The 21427-nt window shown below is 42.0% G+C and overlaps 1 protein-coding gene and 1 pseudogene across 1 annotated transcript in view; both read right to left on the bottom strand.

The window, feature by feature from the left end:
• The window catches only part of LOC129856135 (SLAM family member 5-like), a 37771-nt gene extending 31408 nt beyond the window's left edge, over window positions 1-6363 (bottom strand). The window contains exons 1-2 of the mRNA XM_055924239.1: window positions 6298-6363; window positions 4659-4763 (exon numbers count right to left, since the gene is read on the bottom strand). Of these exons, the coding sequence (XP_055780214.1) occupies window positions 4659-4763; window positions 6298-6363 (171 nt within the window). The remainder of the gene's footprint in view (window positions 1-4658; window positions 4764-6297) is intronic.
• On the bottom strand, window positions 5184-17480 carry LOC129856133 (uncharacterized; annotated as a pseudogene).
• Window positions 17481-21427: the final 3947 nt, after the last annotated feature.

Genomic DNA, 21427 nt, shown 5'->3' with positions numbered 1-21427 from the left:
TTTCTTTTATTATTCTGTATGCATTCCAAAGTGATACACTACTATGCAAAGTCTTCCCAGAGCCACCAGTCATAAGCTTTAAGAGATGTCCTACCCTAAATGACAAACTAGTCTACAGCTACCTTCCTTGTGACTCTCAAAACACTTGGCTAGACCACAAACCCAGGGGCTCTTTTAAATGCAACCAATGTAACCATTGCAGAAACATTGCACAGAAAAAGTATTTTGTTGACACAAAACGGAGTATCAAGACAAGCATTTAATTAACTGTAAAACCACTCATCTACAGATTGGAATGTCCACAGTGCAAGGTATTCTATACAGACATAGAGACGCCTTCAAGACTGCTTAGCGGAACACAAGTACGCCATATGGGTAGGCAACGAAGACTACCCCATGGCAAGGCACTACAAGTCCTTACACCATTGCAACCCAGCCTTCAAACAAGCTATACGTACTGATCATGTTCCGTCCTCAATTAGAAAAGGGGACGGTACCATCATCTTTGAAATGCAAGAGAAAGGCCATAATGTATTATTCCAGCCAAGACACAATTTAGATTTTGGCTAGTAGATGGCAGCAGTGTATGTGCAAAGTTTTAGAATGATCCAATGAACCATTGCATTTCTGTTCAAAATGTTGTATCAAGACTGCCCAAATGTGCCTAATTGGTTTATTAATACAATTTCAAGTTCATAACTTGAAACATACAATAGCATGGCATTCTTTCACTGTAATAGCTACTGTAAATTGGACAGTGCAGTTAGATTAACAAGAATTTAAGCTTTCTGCCAATATCAGATATGTCTATGTCCTGGGAAATGTTCTTGTTACTTACAACCTCATGCTAATCACATTAGCCTATGTTAGCTCAACCGTCCCACGGGGGACCCACCAATCCTGTAGAGGTTTTAAACAGCTAAACCGAAGTGAAAGTTTGGGGATTTACATACTACAGGCCACTAAGTTAAGTATCCTGGTTTAAATGAAGATATACATTTTTCACCATTCCTGTAGAGTTGTGAGAGGCCCCTTTGCTGTCATCTAGTGGACATAAAGCTTTATTTCCCTCAGCTATGTTGCTCTGGTCCTTGTTAGCTGTGATCTAGTGTACTATAAAATATATGGCTCTCCTATCCTCACCACTTTGCCCAGTCATATTTTTATTTATATAATTTTTTGGGGGGGTTTGATGCTTCTGGCCTTAATTTGCATTTTGATAACATGTCTACAGCATTTCAACTTGTAATATTTATAGTATTGTTTGCTAGGTGTTGTCCAATGAATTCTGTAACCAATCCCTCTTCAAATCAGGGTTGATTGGAAAATGCTGTTCAAAAGAGGATATTGTATCTTTGTACTCCCTGATGAAGGCCATGCAGCCAAAAAGCATCAGTTTTTAATCTTTGTTTCCATTGAGCCTGCCATACAAATGACAAATGAAGGCATTTTAATCAATTATATGAAGATTGCTTGTAATGGTGTAATGGGTTATGATGAACAAATTAATGTTCAATGAGGACAGTACCTACTCACACATCCAGGATTGTCAATGTAAAGGAATGTGTGGTATCGGTGGAGAAAGTTGTATGTTGTTAGTTGTGGGGGCTGGAGATCGGAGGTGTCCAGTGAGAGAAAGGGAGACTGAGTTTGCCAGGGTTAGAGTAGTACACAAAATGTATTATGCCAAAGCAGTGAAGAGAGTGGTAGAGGATGATGTGTACAGGGTGAGGGATCCTGAGAGGATTCTTGTGAGTAGGCAGAGACCAAGAGAGAGTGATGGGAAGAACATGAGCTTCAGCAAGGTGGAATATTTAGCATTTATAGCCATGGTTGTCAATTATACTGCAGAAGTGGATAGAAAGTCACAGAAAATAGAGGTTGTGGAGGCAGCGGAAGAGAAGTATTTGAGATTGCAAGGATTTACTGCAGAACAGCTGCAGGGGGTGTTGAGTGGTAGTGTTATGTCCTTTCGGACCTTTGGTCTGGAGTAGGATGAGATAGGGTTACATAGTGGAATGGGTGCTGTTTTTGTTAGAGAGTGCTAATAGTTGTCAGGGCATTTTTCCTTGACCTTTTTCCAAATGTTGTATTATCGTATCAAACAACAGTATCGAGAATGTAATGTAGATAGGTGGTGAATGGCCTCACACACCAGTACGGTGGCGCTGTATGCAACTAAAAGTTGGATGCGATCCACCAACCAAATTCCGAAGAAGAAGTAGGATTTCCAATGAAAGAGGCAAGTGCAAAATCCTAAATTATTTCAGGTCAACCTCCCAGTGGAGGCTCCTTAGAGGAGGAAGGGGAGAACCGTCCTCAGTGAATTTCATAAAATAAAAATAGTGAAACATTAAAAAAGTTATCCTTTTTAAATAAAACTATACTAAATATATTCACGTCACCAAATAATTAATGAAAACCCACTGTTTTGCAATGAAGGTCTATAGTAGCCTCAACAGCACTCTGAAGGGTAGCACCATGAGGACAGCTAGTTTCTGTCCTCCTCTGGGTACAATTACTTCAATACAAAACCTAGGAGGCTTGTGGTTCTCACCCCCTTCCATAAACTTACACGGTAACTATGACAACTTCCGGAGGACGTCGTACAACCTATCAGAGCTCTTGATGCATGAACTGACATGTTGTCCTCCCAATCAAAGGATGAGAGAATGAATCTAGTACTGAAAGCATGAGATACAGCTAGCTAGCACTGCGTTGCATAAAATGTGCTGAGTAGTTGACTCAACGAGAGAGAAAGACAATAATTGAACAGTTTTGACCAAATTAATTTATTCAAAAAAGAAGGAGAAGCAAGAGAGAGAGAGAGAGAGCTATGGTTTGAACTTTCACAGGTAGCAAATGCAGCTAGCTAGTTTAGCCTATTCAAACAGCCGGCTCAATTAGAGAGTGAAGCTATGTTACCTAGCTAGCTATGGCTATCCAACACTGAAACTCTACCAAGTCAAGGTTAGCATTTGGTTTTATAAAGGTATTGCCATGGGGCCTGCCGGTGCACCTGCTAAACTACTTGCTAACTGTACACTGTACTGCACGATTGTAACGGGTTTACTAACGCTATGTTGACTTGATGCTAGCTAATATGGTGACAACAACGTAGGCTGTGTATGATATGAAGGTTTGGCTTGGACAGGTTTGTTCGCCTGGTCACAGACAGCTAATGCGTTGTACACTCAAGTTCACAAGCCAAGGGAAAAGAAACTATCCAACGATCAAAGGGAAGGGATCATGCTGTTTATATATGGCTGTTATGAAAGTGAACTGGGTTTGTGTATTCATTCCTCCGATTCTGTTGAAAAAGAATCTTAAATGGAAGCAAACAGAACGGAACAAACTAAGATATATATACCTGGATTTGTCCAATAGAAACTCTAGTTTACCACTGTTGGACTAAAGACTACACTAGATCAGCTAGATGCAGACAAGTTTGAAAGGCGGTATTGAATGTGTCAATGTCTGTCATGGCGATCACTCACATTTCTCTCGACCTGTGCACTTACGTTTGTAGGCTTACCTGGCAGAAGTACAGTATATCATGAGTACATATCACCAAAGCCCCATATACCACCCACCACTGCGACCTGTTTGCTCTAATCGGCTGGCCCTCGCTACATATTCATTGCCAGACCCACTGGCTGCAGGTCATCTATAAGTCTATGCTAGGTAAAGCTCCGCCTTATCTCAGCTCACTGGTCACGATAACAACACCCACCCGTAGCACGCGTTCCAGCAGGTATATCTCACTGGTCATCCCCAAAGCCAACACCTCCTTTGGCTGCCTTTCCTTCCAGTTCTCTGCTGCCAATAACTGGAACGAATTGCAAAAATTGCTGAAGCTGGAGACTTATATTTCCCTCACTAACTTTAAACATCAGCTATCCGAGCAGCTAACCGATCGCTGCATCTGTACGTAGTCCATCTGTAAATAGCCCGTCCAATATTCCTACCTCATCCTCATATTGTTTTTTTTTACTTTTCTGCTCTTTTGCACACCAGTATTTCTACTTGCACATCATCATCTGCACATCTATCACTCCAGTGTTCATCTGCTAAATTGTAATTACTTGCTACTATGGCCTATTTATTGCCTCCTCACGCCATTTTCACACACTGTATATATACTTTCTTTTCTCTACTGTGTTATTGACTGTACGCTTGTTTATTCCATGTGTAACTCTGTTGTTGTTTGTGTCTCACTGCTTTGCTTTATCTTGGCCAGGTCGCAGTTGTAAATGAGCACTTGTTCTCAACTAGCCTACCTGGTTAAATAAAGGTAAATGAAGGCTACTCCATACGAGAAAATGCAAAGCGACTGAAGATCTAATACAATACCGTATACTACTCCCTTCACAGAACAGCGCAAACTGGCTCTAACCAGAATAGAAAGAGTGGGAGGTCCCGGTGCACAACTGAGCAAGAGGACAAGTACATTAGAGTGTCTAGTTTGAGAAAAAGACGCCTCACAAGTCCTCAACTGGCAGCTTCATTAAAAGTAACCGCAAAACACCAGTCTCAACGTCAACAATGAAGAGGCGACTCTGGGATGCTGGCCTTCTTGGCAGGGGGTTGACTGTGTTATGATCAGCAGGTTGGAGTGTTTTTTGAGGGGGACAGGACTTTCTCCCCATCTTTATCACCTTTCTCTCCATCTTCTTTGGTTTGGTTTGGGTGTAGCTGGTCTCCTGGGAGGTGGGGGATATCGGGGGTTCAACTTGGTTGAGGATGGGGGTGTAGCTGGTCTCCTGGGTGGGGGGGGGTTATTGGGGGTTCAACTTGGTTGAGGATGGGGGTGTAACTGGTCTCCTGGGCGGTGGGGGATATCTGGGGTTCAACTTGGTTGAGGATGAGGGTGTAGCTGGTCGGCTGGGCACTGTATCAGACAGTTCTTGTGCAGCAACAGGAGGGTTGGAGGGTTGTAGTGTGGGGGTATGGGTGTTGATTGCCACTGCGAACTAGAACATATTAAGGAAATGGAACAGACAAGTGGACAACAGTTTCAAATTGGCAGAGAAGAGCATGTATATTTAAGCAATAAGGCCCGAGGAGGTGTGGTATATGGCCAATATACCACAGCTAAGGGCTGTTCTCTGCATGGCGCAATGCGGAGTGACTGGACACAGCCCTTAGCCGTGGTATATTGGCCATATATCACAAACCCCAGAGGTGCCTTATTGCTATTATAAACTGGTTACCAATGTAATTAAAGCAGTAAAAAGACATGTTTTGTCATACTCATGGTATACGGTCTGATAAACCAAGGCTTTCAGACAATCCGCGTTCAGGGCTGGAACAACCCAGTTTATAAATGAACTTCTACACAGAATATGTGAAAAGAACGTGTTGAAATGTTGCTTGCCTGAACTAACTCCTCTACATTAATAATGACAATAATTATACATCAAACAAACATACATTATTTTTAGAAATTAGTCTACACAGTCTTATCTGTGCACTGTGAACAGATTTACTGGTCCCACCTTGTATGCTAATTCTTTGACAGATGTTCTTTCAAAATAATACTTATTTATTTTAAGACACATATATACAGTGGGGCAAAAAAGTATTTAGTTATCCACCAATTGTGCAAGTTCTCCCACTTAAAAAGATGAGAGAGGCCTGTAATTTTCATCATATGTACACTTCAACTATGAGAGACAAAATTAGAAAAAAAATCCAGAAAATCACATTGTAGGATTTTTTATTAATTTATTAAATTCATTTAAATAGCCCAAAACAAAACCCAAACAATAAACAGGTGATACTAATCAGGAAGAGGGACCATCTTCGGTGGGATTCGTGACACTAGCTCTATTAGACAGGGGCGTCAAACTCATTCCACAGTGCCGAGTGTCTGCGGGTTTTTGGTTTTTGATTTCAATTAAAACCTAACCAGGTGAGGGGAGTTCCTTTGTAATGTGTGACCTTCATTTACCAACCAAGGGTGGAGCAAAAACCTGCAGACACTCGGACCTCCCATGGTAGGAGTTGGACACATGTGGATTAAAGTAATTAACCAGTCAAGCTAGTTTAATCAGGTGTGTAGATGTTGCCCAGAACAAAACCCTGCGCCCACCATGAAACTCCATAGACTGTAGCGTAGCTCTAGCTAGCTGAAACTGTTGAGTAGGCCTATAGCTGAGATTTTAATTGAAAACCTTGACAGATCAGTGAAAATGCATACTGGTTTGAGAAATGTCTAAAAAGCTATAAATCAATCTCCAAAACATTACATACTAGCGATTACAATTACATTGTTTTATTGCATACTTCACTTACCGGGAAAGAGGGTGTTCGCATGGGAGGATCGGGTACGTTCCAAGTTGCCTTCTTTGTTGAAGTCATGATGCGCATATGTGTTGTAGGTCAACATACACAGATTCTGCACAGAATAAGAATATACATTCTAACTGCCTGGAAATGCGTTTGTTAGATTCATTTAATTTTCTATTCATAAATAAACCGAACAACGCAGAAAGTAAACTCCCTGCAGCCGATTATGTTGACGAGCTGGAACGCGCTCCGCATTACATTGGGTTGAAGTTGCCTGTACAGGACTGATCTTGGGTCAGTTTTCCGTTATTTTCTCGTATGACTTGGGGAGGAAGCAACATCACCCGCAAGGATTTTGATCGACAACATATGTTTTCTGACTGCAATGAGCCCAACATCAGCCACAAATATTAAGTGAAATTAAGCATAGAAAACAGTATTAACCATTCATAATGTATTTAAATGTTCCCTGGCAAAGAACCCAAAGAGTGCCATTACTTGGAGTAATAAAAATATTAAGTGAAATTAAGCATAGAAAACAGTATTAACCATTCATAATGTATTTAAATGTTCCCTGGCAAAGAACCCAAAGAGTGCCATTACTTGGAGTAATCTCTGAACGGTTTCAAAATGCTTACCTGTTGAATATCCTCTTGTCTGCAGAAAAGAAATGTATCAAAGACCATTGGTTAAATGAGGAAATTCATACTACAGAAGAGTGGAGTGGTAGATTGAAAGAAACGTATTTAATGGAAAAGTCACCCATAAAATAAATCTAAAGACAAATGTAGGCTATGCATGTAGGCTACACATTGGATGTAGACTAAACATTGGAACCGCTCCTTGAAAAATATTGTGTAGACATGACTTATTTTAAAGCAACCAAACAATTGTTTGTTATTTTTGCATGTATTTAATTATTACTTTATTTCCCTTGGTTTCTTAATTCTATAGTTATATTGTTTGTTGTATAGCCTGTTGGTATCTCAGACGACCAGAACCTTAATAATAATCACCGTACTTACTTCACAAACAATAATTATACTAGTCGACTGCACGGACACATAGTGGGCTACTGACTCACACTGCGGTGGTCGTGAATGGGTATGAGTGCTGGACACGCCGCGACCAGGACCCTACTGTTGTCTATCACACATACCGATGCCTCGTTCAGGTGCTATCGGAGTTCTCGGATATTCTTGGTTCCGACTGGGAAGTTTCACTTGAATGAACCTCCAAATAGGAATTACATGTGGGAAATGAGAAAATTATGATGTCAATCTTATTGGTTTAAGAATTATTCCGACTTCAAAAGCACTTGCACACAATCATGTCGTAGTTACACATTCCCATTTTCCCATGAAAATGTGAAGCCAGCACAATACAGCATTCAAGTGCTAGTCAGTACTAGGAAACTGATATTTCTGATTTGCTAACTGGTTGAACGCGTTACAGCTGTCTAAGTATATAACATGATTGACATGTCCGTAATAATCATAATGGCAAGGCCTTGGAAGTGCCATAAGTGTAATCCAACATAATTCATTATTTTACATGAACATGTAATACATGCATTATGAAGAAAATGGTGTAATTTAGGCTCAACAAAATGTGAAATGTGTTATGAAGAAAATCGTGTACTGTTGCCTACACGAAAAAGCCTTTCTGATTACAAGTGCACTAGTATCCCAAAGTATTAAGCGAAATCATGCATAGAAAACAGCATTGGCATTAATTAAGCAATTCTCCCCACGAATTAATTTGCATGTAAATGTGTCTTTTCTCACAAATTCGGTTCAGCGAGTTTAAAACACTACATATAAGCATACAGCTACACATTTTAAAACAGTGTTAAACAAAGACACCATTTATGTATATTCATAACGTTGAATTAGGCATACAGAAGAACAATATGTGTAGTATATGTGTGTGTAGTAGCCTACTGGTTAAATTCGTGTCTTTTCCAACGAATTAAGCCTCACAAAATTTGCTGAAATGCGTTATGTACATATATCCACGAATTGAATGTGAGCATTGAATGTGAGATTGCGTTGCAAAATGCAAAACAATCTCGCAACAGGAGATTGCGTTGGAATCGCAGTGGAGGAGCACGGTGTTGTCACAGAAGCATTTTTAAACCACAGATCATAGAAACGCGCTGTAGACATTGGTTTGGTACTGGAAATAATGAATATGAGGTTGAAAAGTGGCGGAATTGCCCGTCAAGGCTATCTTACAAACTAATGTAACAATATTTATTCAACCTTAAAATGAGTAACACATACATGGCCACATTGAGGTTACTGTAACTAAATATGTCAAGTGTGCATGTTCACTGTACTGTAGCATGCAAAGGTAGCAGGTCTGTGGAAATCTTGTGTACTTTTAATGTCATCTAAACTGCTTTCTAGGTCAATTGGTTGTGCTATTAGATGAAGCACAGTGATAATACATTTAGTTGTTGTATAAATATAAAATATCTGACATTGTATTCCGATTTTAACTTTGTTGCAGTTTTAAAAGTTGAAAGCGCGATGAGAACACATTTAGATGACAACTTAACCAAAAATCTGACATTGTGTTTCCATTGGAATTTGGTTGTGCTTTTAGATAGTTGAAAGCATAGAACATATTCGGAGTTCATCCAACTTCTGTCTTTTTGAGTGGGTGACTAAAGGTGGAAATCTCATTGAACAACGTCTCAACCAAATATTACCCAAATTTCCACATTGAAATGATGTGGTGAGTCCAGTTGGAGGCTTCTAATACCGTAGTAAATACTAATATGTATTACGGTATTAGTATATTAGTATTGTTTTATATGATGTCTAACCCCCAGCCCTGGAAGAATAGCAGTGAATGGGGATCCAAGTAAACTAATTAACCAGTCCAATAACAAAGAAAATGTTGTACATTACCATTAATGACATACCTACAAATTGAAGGCAGAGCGTTTCAACGTTAAGTTTGGTTGTCTGGTTGCTGACTGGGTTGGCAGCCACACAGCTGTAGATATCTTTGTCCTGTAGCTTTATCTCCAGAGGGAGAGACAGGTTGGTGGAGAGGTCAGGGCTGCTAGTATGGTTGAGTCTCTTCTCTCCTCTGTACCAGGACAGGGGCATATCTATCTGGTTCGCCACAGAACACACCACTGAACAGCTCCCCTTGCCTGATGAACTGTCCAGAAAAATCACCTTCAGGGATAGATTAGACAGAGCATTTTAGGCTACCAAGCAACGAATAAAAAGAGGTTTTGCGCGCACAAACCAATTGTCTGCGTTCGACCACAAACTCTGAACATGGTTTATTTTATTTGACAGGTGATCAAAAAACAAGACATCGGATAACATGACTAACCCCACATTATTACAAGAACATACATGTGATTATCATAAACGGTTTCAATTCTCAATGTCGGGTTAGGCCCATTTATAACAATCGCTACAATTGGGTTGTAAATATCATAATTGATACACTGTAAGCTGATGATAATGTAGCAGTTACAGTAACAAGTCACATAGAAAAGTTGATATTGTGTAATGTTGCTTGGTGCAGAAATGGTATACAGTATACTACATCAATACCTTCTACTGTAGTCTTCTGTTTTACAATACATGCCACAATACTCTTGGGCATTGTGTCCCACTTGAAACACTGTTATATATAAAACCAAAACTCACCATAGACAGTTCGATAGAATCTCTGAGAGGTTTTGTGTGTTTTGAAAATGTCTATCTGATAAACTCCAGAGTTGTTGAGGGTGAGATTTCTGATTGTGAGAGATCCAGTTTGTCTGTCCAGCTGCAGTCTGTCTGGGAATCTTCCTTTGAATCCTGTGATGTTCTCTCCTCTGATGACCTGACTCTCAACTATTGAGGTGTTTGGAATGACTGGACCAAAGAACCAAAATATCTTATAGCCTGTAGTCCAGTTAGTCCAGTGTGTAGAGTGACAGATTGCCTCTCTCTCTGTGTCAATGTATTCACTTCAGCATTCACAGCTCCTGACAGATCTGGAATCAATGAATATGAGTTGTTCAGTAACAAAGACAAAGGGCACAAATCATACTGTTTGTGTGTGTCAAGGTAATTATTGTTTTGTTTGAATTTTCAATTTGAAATTCAGTTTAGCTTAAGTTTGTTTTCAGATCAACTTTATTTGTTTTTATTTAGTTTAAGTTTTATAAAAACATGTATTTTCATTTGATTTGTTTTAGTGTTAGGGACAGAAAGTTGCCTCTTTTTGGGAGGCTAGGAGCCATTTATGTTTTAGTGTTTTGGGGAACGTCACTTCATGCAGCTGTGGGGCAGTAATGGTGCGTTCAAGACAACGGGGAAAATCATGACATGTGATGTAGTTGTTGAGCGGCTTCACTGCAAGTATTTTGTATGTTTTAAATATAAATGGAAAAAAATCATGAACTTCAGGTAGGAAAGTTGGAGGTCTAGAAAGAGGCCCGAGTTGGAATTCCGAGTTGGAACAAATCAAAACGATTTTTCCCTGTAGGAGCTTGTTTTCTTCCGAGTTCCTAGTTGTGTTAAACGCACTGAGTTCCGAGTTCCCTGTAGTTTTGAAATCGGCATAATGCATAATAAGGTGATGGTTAGGTTCAAAGGTAGACTCAGCGAGATGACGTAGATGCACAAAGTAAACTGTAGTTGTGGGTCAATTGCCAAAACCTGGTCCCGGTTTCCCAAAAGCCCAAAACATTTCATTTATAGAACCTTGATAAGAACATCTTTAAATCTCCGAGCTGTTTCCCAAAGCAATCTTTATTAATATTGCACTTGAAAACGCTCGTAATCTAATGCTGATAACTTCAAATTCGACTACAAATAAAGCCACTCTCTTTGCAAACCAGCGATGTATAAAAATATGCTTCAAATTAAAACCGAGATGACTGCATTAAAATATAAATATAGTGGGAGAATAATATTCAAATGCATTTCATGTTCAATCAATTGAGTTATATTTTGATACTTGTAGGTTGTCTGTAATTTGTCTCAAAATATTAGATGATGTGCATTAGAATAAGCCGCCTCAATATTTGTAGCCATAGGTGACAATATCTTTCTAGGAGCATCAATAAAAACACTCTTAAGCCTGGACTTCCTGACGGGCCGCCCCCAGGTGGTGAGGGTAGGTAGAAACACATCTGCCACGCTGATCCTCAACACTGGAGCTCCCCAGGGGTGCGTGCTCAGTCCCCTCCTGTACTCCCTGTTCACCCACGACTGCATGGCCAGGCATGACTACAACACCATCATTAAGTTTGCAGACGACACAACAGTGATAGGCCTGATCATCGGCAATGACGAGACAGCCTATAGGGAGGAAGTCAGGGATCTGGCCGGGTGGTGCCAGAACAACAACCTATCCCTCAACGTAAGCAAGACAAAGGAGATTATTGTGGACTACAGGAAAAGGAGGACCGAGCACGCCCCCATTCTCATCGATGGGGCTGTAGTGGAGCAGGTTGAGAGCTTCAAGTTCCTTGGTGTCCACATCAACAACAAATTAGAATGGTCCAAACACACCAAGACAGTTGTGAAGAGGGCACGACCAAGCCTATTATCCCTCAGGAAACTAAAAAGATTTGGCATGGGTCCTGAGATCCTCAAAAGGTTCTACAGCTGCAACATCGAGACCATCCTGACTGGTTGCATCACTGCCTGTTGTAGCAATTGCTCGGCCTCTGACCGCAAGGCACTACAGAGGGTAGTGCGTACGGCCCACTACATCACAATTGTCAAAGACCCCAGCCACCCCAGTCATAGACTGTTCTCTCCACTACCGCATGGAAAGCGGTACCGGACTGCCAAGTCTAGGACAAAAAGGCTTCTCAACAGTTTTTACCCCCAAGCCATAAGACTCCTAAACAGGTAATCAAATGGCTACCCGGACTATTTGCATTGTGTGCCCCCCTTCAAACCCCTCTTTTTACGCTGCTGCTACTCTCTGTTTATCATATATGCATAGTCACTTTAACTATACATTCACGTACATACTACATCAATTGGGCCGACCAAATAGTGCTCCCCCACATTGGCTAACCGGGCTATCTGCATTGTGTCCCACCCACCACCCGCCAACCCCTCTTTTACGCTACTGCTACTCTGTTAATCATATACGCATAGTAACTTTAACCATATCTACATGTACATACTACCTCAATCAGCCTGACTAACCGGTGTCTGTATGTAGCCTCGCTACTTTTATAGCCTCGCTACTGTATATAGCCTGTCTTTTTACTGTTGTTTTATCTCTTTACCTACCTATTGTTCACGTAATACTTTTTTTGCACTATTGGTTAGAGCCTGTAAGTAAGCATTTCACTAAAAGGTCTATCTATACCTGTTGTTTTCAGCGCACGTGACAAATAAACTTAGATTTGAGAATATCCGTCTGTCCCTGATGATTTTCCTGGAGAGAAGTTGCTTCTTTGCTGCCCTTTTTGACACCAGGCCATCCTCCAAAAGTCTTCGCCTCACTGTGTGTGCAGATGCACTCACACTTGCCTGCTGCCATTCCTGAGCAAGCTCTGTACTGGTGGTGCCCCGATCCCGCAGCTGAATCAACTTTAGGAGATGGTCCTGGTGCTTGGTGGACTTTCTTGGGCGCCCTGAAGCCTTCTTCACAACAATTTAACCGCTCTCCTTGAAGTTCTTGACGATCCGATAAATGGTTGATTTAGGTGCAATCTTACTGGCAGCAATATCCTTGCCTGTGAAGCCCTTTTTGTGCCAAACAATGATGACGACATGTGTTTCCTTGCAGGTAACCATTGTTGACAGAGGAAGAACAATGATTCCAATTCCTTTTGAAGCTTCTAGTCTGTTATTCGAACTCAATCAGCATGACAGAGTGATCTCCAGCCTTTTCCTCGTCAACACTCACACCTGTGTTAACGAGAGAATCACTGACATGATGTCAGCTGATCCTTTTGTGGCAGGGCTGAAATGCAGTGGAAATGTTTTTTGGCGATTCAGTTCATTTGCATGGCAAAGAGGGACTTTGCAATTAATTGCAATTCATCTGATCACTCTTCATAACATTCTGGAGTATATGCGAATTGCCATCATACAAACTGAGGCAGCAGACTTTGTGAAAATTACTATTTGTGTCATTCTCAAAACTTTGGCCACGACTGTACAACCCTCAAACTACTTTCAGAATATCCACTGACTAGCCTTATATATTGCACACCCTTTTGTTTGTCTCGTTCAAATATTTTTATTGAACACACACAGGAATGGTGTATAGGTATGAAAGGCAGGTATACAATTTTTAACTAAACATAAAAGAGCAGACAGAAATAAAAAGATCCAGAGTTCTGGGTACAAAACAATTATTACAAAACAAGGACAGGTAGAAAGAAAGAGGGTGGGTGTCACCCCCCCCTTATTCCCCCCCTTTATCCCTCCCCCCCTTTATCCCTTCCCCTTATACCCCTCCCCGCTGCTCGGGTGGCGGTGCCAGCACGTGCTGCCCAGAGGTGGATTAAAATATTACAATGGAGAGTGCGTTAAAAAGTACAAATTCACAGCGCCGAATGGTCCAAGTAAGAGAGGAAAGGCTGCCAGATCTGATCAAATGTTAATAATTTATTGTTCAGAATATGTCTAATCCTTTCTAAGTGTACAGTGTTTGCCAATTCGCTGAGCCATAATTTGGTAGTGGGCGCTTCCCTCTTTTTCCAGAACAACAAGATTAGTTTTTTTGCCGAAATGAGACTGTAAGAGATGAGTTGTTTTTGGGGGTTGGTTAGTCCGATTAGGGAATCAGACACTCCCAGGACTATCAGAAGCGGGTCTGGGTCAATTGAAGTCTCCAGAACTTCAGAGAGGATCCTAAAAATTCCACACCAGTAACCATGCAAGCTAGAGCATAGGGCAAAGCAGTGGAGAAGTGTACCCTGTGCAGCCTGACATTTATCACACAAAGGGGATGTATCAGGAAATATCCTATGCAGTTTGGTTTTGGAATAGTGTAATCTGTGTAATACCTTGAATTGTATGAGCCGATGTCTGGAGTTAATGGAGCAGGTGTGGATATACTCCAAGCTATCTTCCCAGTCTGCCATCGAAATGTCAGTCCCTAGTTCTTCCTCCCATTTTGCCTTAATGGCCTCTGTAGAGGGTGTGCTAACCGATTGAAAAGAGTCATATAAACGAGATATCAGTTTGTCTGAGGTGGGGGATGTTTTTATGCATCCGTCAAACATGGAAGGCTTAGCGTTCCCAAATGTTGGGAGGTGTTTCCTAACATAGTCTCTGATTTGTAGGTATCTGAAAAAGTTATTTCTGGGAAGATTATAAGTTTCCCTCAGCAACTCAAAGGAAGCAAAGGTCCCTTCTATATATAAATCCCCTATGGTACTTATCCCCAACTCTCCCCATTGCTCAAAGGTGTTATCAAGGTTGGAGGGGGCAAAGGAGGGGTTCCTGGCAACAGGGAGCATGAATGACATTGGTCTAAGCTCAAAGTGGGTTTTAATTTGCTTCCAGATTCGGACTGTGCTATGTATAATAGGATTGTTACGATAAAGTGACCTCTCCAGGTTGACAGGCGACAAAATCACAGCACCAATAGCGAAGGGGTGACACTCCTCACGCTCCATACTAAGCCAGGTGGGTGACGGACGTGCGTCATCCAGCAAAAACGTAACCGCACGGAGGTTAGCTGCCCAATAATAAAATATAAAATTTGGGAGAGACAATCCTCCTTCCATCTTGGATTTGCAGAGGTGTTTTTTACCTATCCTGTGTGTTTTATAATCCCAGATGAAAGGATTGATAATTGAGTCCAGTTGTTTATGAAAGGATTTAGGTATGAATACTGGGATGTTCTGGTATAGGTAGAGCAGTTGTGGGAGGAAGACCATTTTAATGGCATTAATTCTTCCGAGCAGAGAAATTGGGAGAGTTCTCCAAAATTGTATGTTTGTTTTTAGTTTTTGCATCAGCGAGGGGAAATTCTCTTTAAATAGTAAGGAATATTGTTTGGTAACTACAATTCCTAGATAGGTAAATTTTTCTGAAGATAACTTAAGTGGAAGATGTTCTAGCCAGGAGGTGTTTTGTAACCGTATGGGCATTAATTCACTCTTGTTCCAATTTATTCTGTATCCCGAGAAGGTACCAAACAAATTAATCACATCAAGAATAGCTGGAATACTAGCTTGGGGTTCTGTTACATAGAGGAGAATGTCATCTGCGTACAGGGAAATCTTATTTAGAGTATCTTTAGTATTATAGCCGTGTATTGCTGCATCAGATTTAATCGTCTGAGCGAGAGGTTCAATGATTAGGGCGAAGAGCATAGGCGACAGCGCACAACCCTGCCTTGTCCCTCTGTAGAGGTTAAATCGGGGCGACAATGATTGGTTAGTGAGTATTCTCGCACAGGGGTTCCTATATAAAAGCTGGATCCAATTTATGAACCCATCTCCAATACTAAATTTCTGTAGGACTTTGAATAGATAGGACCACTCAACTTGGTCAAAAGCCTTCTCGGCGTCAAGAGATATAACGGCAAGGTCCATGTTTGGTAACCTCTGAGAATACATAATGTTGAAGAGGCGCCTGAGATTGAAGAATGAGTTTCTGTTCGGGATAAAGCCGGTCTGGTCCGAATGGACCAGTTTGCCAATTATACCCTTTTGTTTGTCCATTTTCATCTCACACAATTTTACATGAATTTAATGTTTTTCAAACATTTGAATTTCAGTAGCTCCTTTGTCATGTGACCTACTGGACTCAACCAAGGTTCAGAATGTCCACTGACTATCCTTCTATATTGCACACCCTTTAGTTTGTCCATTTTCATCTCACGCGGTTTTACATACATTTTTTTCTGTTTTTAATTATCAGCGCTCCTTGGTCATGTGACCTACTGGACTCAACCAAGGTTCAGAATGTCCACGGACTGGCAGTGATGGGCGCCGCGAGGCATCCGGTGCGGTAACGTGACTGATCCAGGAGAATCTGGCGGGAGCCCCGGGGAGAGTTCTCTTTTCTTTGTGAAGGGCAGGGAGCCCTGGAATGGGTTCGTCCCGAGAAAGGGGCCCAAGCCTTGGAAAGCGTTGCGGTTTCAGCAGCGTCCGGTGAGCTCTCGCTGGCCTTTGAAAATCCGGGGGAGAGTGTGTAAATATCGTGCCGGGCCGTACCCATATCCACAGCAGGTCTCCAAGGTGAACAGCCTCTGGCATGTTAGAACAATGTAGTTAAGGGAAGATGGCAAAGTCAGATCCATAACTTCCGGATATATAGTACCATAGCCCATGGAGGGCTCTTCCATTCTCTACTCTGTGTGTCACCTGTTTTGAGGGAGTCTCGCCAATGGCTAGGAGACAAACTGTCTCTAGCATGTTAGTACAGGTGGGGTAAGGGAGATAACGAGGTAACCTTCTAGCAGGGCTCTTCCAATCCCTCACCGTATGTCACCTGTTTTCAGGTGTCACTAACGATGTAAACCAAATGGGAGTTACCTCGGTACTAGTCCGTACGCAAAGAGAGTCCTGCAGATGGTGACGGCTGTTGATCGTTAACGGAAGGCGGCAGTCGGTCTTGGAATATCGGGCTTTCGGTCAAGCATGAAAATGTGAGGGCGGTTCCACCAGACTCAATGATTTGCTATGGTGCTCTTGTAAGTGAATCCTGACCTTGACAGGAAGCCAATCAAAGAATGATGGCTTGAACACATCCCTGGCTTTAGCTGGGAGGGGGGAGTTAAGACCTGGGAGATGCTGATGAAAATGTACTACTGGCATCAGTCTGATCACAGAGCGGATGTGGTGAAACGTTTAAACACGCGTCCCCCGTATACTTAGCTTACTTAAATTTCGAAAGTTTGAATCGAATGCTGGCTTTGGCAGGACCCGCTAACAGTGGAGCACTAAATAGAGATGAAATGTGCTTAGTGGTTACTGCCAGGTCTCAGGTCCGCCTCAGGTCCGCCTGCGGGACTCTATACATTCTATGTGGGAGCTCTCCTCTACGCTCATTGGAGCATGTAGTGGAGATTGCATGTGCCTTACCATTTGCTGACACTACCAGGCCTTAGGCTTACCTGAGTGTGGGACACCACACATTGTAGGTGGCGAGGTCTCCTCTACGCTCACTAGACTCGAGGCGGAGACTAAACCCATTGGCCCCGCAGTGATAGGGCATTGCATGGATCTGGCTCATGCCCTATGAAGTGGGGAGAGGTATCTCCAGCTTGTCTGGGGAGGGAGGCCTACATCTGATGTGGGTAGTACCATCCTTGCCAATTGATTTGGTGTGGACCCATAAAACGGACGGAAGAAGCCTAGGTTCCCACAGATCACTGAATGTCAACTTTGATGAAATTCAAAGGAGCGTATCCACCTGTCGCGTTCACACTCAAATCACCCAAGTACATATGTGCTTGGCTGAGGATCCAATAGTGCGAAGCTACCATCTGTGGAACTATGACTGAACGCCTCTAAGTCAGAATCCCCCCTAAATGTAATGATACCAAAGCGCCATGGATCTTTGGTTGGCCCGGGATAGCCTGCCTCTTTTGGCAGGTGAGTAGAGCCATTCATGACGGGGTTGGGGTGCGGCCGGATGAGTTGTCGCCCCTCTCCTGATGCGCACAGCATGTTTGTGAGGATTCTGGTGCTAAACCACTCATAGACGGAGGTCAGGAAGGCTCCAGGGAGAAGGCCCAAGTGAATAGGTGTGTGAGTGACACTGTCTTTCAGCGGGGCAGAACAGGCAAATTAATGTAAAATCGTGTGAGATGAAAATGTACAAACTAAAGGGTGTGCAATATAGGATAGTCAATGGACATTCCAAATCTTGGTTGAGTCCAGTAGGTCACATGACCAAGGAGGTATTGAAATTAGAAAATGTACAAAATTCATGTAACAAAGTGTGAGATGAAAATGGACAAACTAAAGGGTGTGCAATGTGTAGGCCCACTGAATGTACATTCTGAACTGTGTTTGAGGTCAGTAGGTCACATGACCAAGGAGCTATTGAAATTAGAATGTAAAAAAAGTTGATACTTTGTTTGCGCTCCCTAACTAATTCAACTCAGAATACGTAATGCTGCTCACATTTCCACATGTTTATTAGCTTTGGAAAGTGAATTAATGTCAAAATCGTGAAAATAAGACCTGTGCAATGTTGTGCACAATTTTCCAACATCATGACACTTATTTGGAGTCTGTGTCCTAAGTGGTTTGAAAGCTATTGAGGTTTGAAAGCCGAATATCTGGCGAATATCCAACCTGAAACTGTTTTTACCTTGGTCCTAAGTTAGTAGGCTAAATAGTGCATACAAAACGAAAGAAAAGAGATGGCTATAGAGTACATGGGGCAAAAGCGCTCTCTGTTAAATTATTATCATTTGACGTAGTCAGTCAGCACAACATAGTCTACATGTTCATATCCATGTGTCGCGGTTGCTTCTAAATTTAAAAAAAAGTCCATAATGCATAATACAAATATACACATTTTGATCTTATCCGATGATAAGTCATAGGCATAGGCTAGATGAATAATTTAGTCTACATTGAAATTTGACACCAATTATTTTTGGAATGCCTTTTACAATTTGCTGATAGCCCATGTTTGGTTAGCCTGTTCAGGTATTACATTCCACTCCTTGTCCTCCGTGTCATCTGGTATCATAACTGGCGATTTCCCCCTGGCAGTGAGAGCTGTTTGGTGGTGTGTTGTGTGAGAGATGTGACTCTGTCGTGGTACGGTAGAGATGAGAGACTGAACCAGACTAACAGCAATGTTCTCACCCACAACCTCTTTCCGAGGAAATGGCAGGTTTTGATACCAGAGCTGTATACTTTTTGTGCGACTTTATTCGTGGGGAATGGTGTTTAAAAAGGACAAGGACTATAGGCTAAACAATAGATTGACAACGAATTAAATGTATAAATGAATAACAGTAGTAACTAGCCTATACATTATGAGAAGGCATGCCTATATATTACAACAGTAACCAACACAAAGTACAACTTCTACAGGAATAGCCTACTTACCGATGATGAAACGTACTGATATTCCCAAATATTGAAGCGTTGTCATTTTCTAGTTCTCTATTGCTGGGACTTTAGAGGTCTCTTCACAGCCGCTGTATTTCCAATAATCTTTTAGGCGGGCTGAGTTATGTACTGTTGTGCTGTGAATGACCCGTTTCAATAGCAGCCGCTGCACTACTTCCCCTTCCTCTTCTCGGCGCGTTTCAGGAAGGGCTCTCGCTTGGTAAGAGCTCAATGTTAGAGTGTATAAGCGCAGAAGTATAGGATAACGGAATCTATTCAATAGCTTGGAGCAGCAAGCAAGCTAGCCTCCATCAGGGTGCTCTGCTGTCCCCCCGCTAGGTGTCGCTTGTGCCATCGTTTGGGTTGTGCCCTTGTTTTTATGACTTGTGACAGTGTACCAACCTGGGTGCTACCAGTATTGTGGCGCTGAGGATTTGTTGTCCTTGTGACTTGCTTTCGGTTTCGGTGACCGTGCCTACACCGCAAGATCAGGAGACTGTATGTTTTACTTGCAGTTCTCCCCTGAGAACTAGGTGTAGCGAGGCGCACCATGTCTAACGACGCTCCTACTATGGTTCCAATAAAGTGTCCTTGAGTGGCCCAGCCAGAGCCGGACTTGAACCTGATTTAACATCTCTGAAGAGATCTTAAAATAGCTGTGCAGTGGCTCCCCATCAAACCTGACAGAACTTGAGAGAATCTGCAGAGAAGAATGGGAGAAACCCTCCAAATACAGGTGTGCCAAGCTTGTAGCATCATACCCAAGAAGACTCAAGGCTGTAATTGCTACCAAAGGTGCTTCAACAAAGTACTGAGTAAAGGGTCTGAATACTTATGTACATGTGATATTTACTTTTTAAAATTTATAATACACTTGCAAAAATGTCTGAACCTGTTTTTGCTTTGTCATTATGGGGTATGTGTGTAGATTGATGAGGGGGAAAATGATTTAATCCATTTTAGAATTAGGCTGTAATATAACAAAATGTGGAAAAAGTAAATGGGTCTAAATACTTTATTTGCACTGTATTTCACCCATGTGAATGTGGCCAAAGACATGACTGAAACAGGAACCAATTGCCAATTTATGTGTACAGTGGATACAGTACATGTGATAATTGAGGCTCTATCTCAATAAGTAATGAACACATGTTATATTATGCTTTTAGCTTGTGGGTGTGTGATATGGGGGTTAGATTTGAAAGAAAACCTTTCATTTTATTATTTAACCTTTATTTAACTAGGCAAGTCAGTTAAGAACAAATTCTTATTTACAATGACGACCTACTCCAGCCAAACCCTCCCCTAAACGGATAACACTGGGACAATTGTACGCCGCCTTAAGGGACTCCCGATCAGTCGGGATCGAAACCGGGTCTGTAGTGACGCTTTAGACCGCGACGCCAGTCCCCCCCCCCCCCCACAAAAAAAGGTATTTATAAACAATGGCAACCTGACACGTTGAGTTGAGGTTTGTGGTTGGAAAACTACATTAGTGTCTGACTTTCGGCCGTTGCAGATGCACCTCCCCCTACCTCACTCCTTCACAACCCCCTAAAGGCATTAAAAACCTTTAAAAAAATGCGCACCTGGTAAATAGCAGCCGCTCCACTTCTTCCACTTCTTCCTTTTTTTCTGCACGTTCCAGGAAGGGCTCACTTGGTAAGAGCTCAATGTTAGAGTGTATAAGCGCAGAAGTATAGGCTACCGGCATCTATTCAATAGCTTGGAGCAGCAAGCAAGCTAGCCTCCATCAGGGTGCTCTGTTGTCCCCCCGCTAGGTGTCGCTTGTGCCATCGTTTGAGTTGTGCCCTTGTCTTTATTACTTGTGACAGTGTACCAACCTGGGTGCTACCAGTATTGCGGCACTGAGGATTTGTTGTCCTTGTGACTTGCTTTCGGGTTCCGAAATGTTTCGCTTGCAGTTCTCCCTTGAGACCTAGGTGTAGTGAGGCGCACCATGTTTAACGACACTCCTACTAAGGTTCCAACAAAGAACTTAAGATGCCTTTGAGAAACCAGACCCTGGTTGCTGTAGAAATTGACCCACTACTACAGTTTACTTTGTGCGTGTACGTCATCTGGCTGAGTCTACCTTTAAAGTTA

Source organism: Salvelinus fontinalis, chromosome 5, assembly GCF_029448725.1.
Source record: "Salvelinus fontinalis isolate EN_2023a chromosome 5, ASM2944872v1, whole genome shotgun sequence".
Lineage (NCBI taxonomy): Eukaryota > Metazoa > Chordata > Actinopteri > Salmoniformes > Salmonidae > Salvelinus > Salvelinus fontinalis.
The sequence above is the reverse complement of the archived record's forward strand: the minus strand, read 5'-3'. Positions and strand labels throughout refer to the sequence as shown.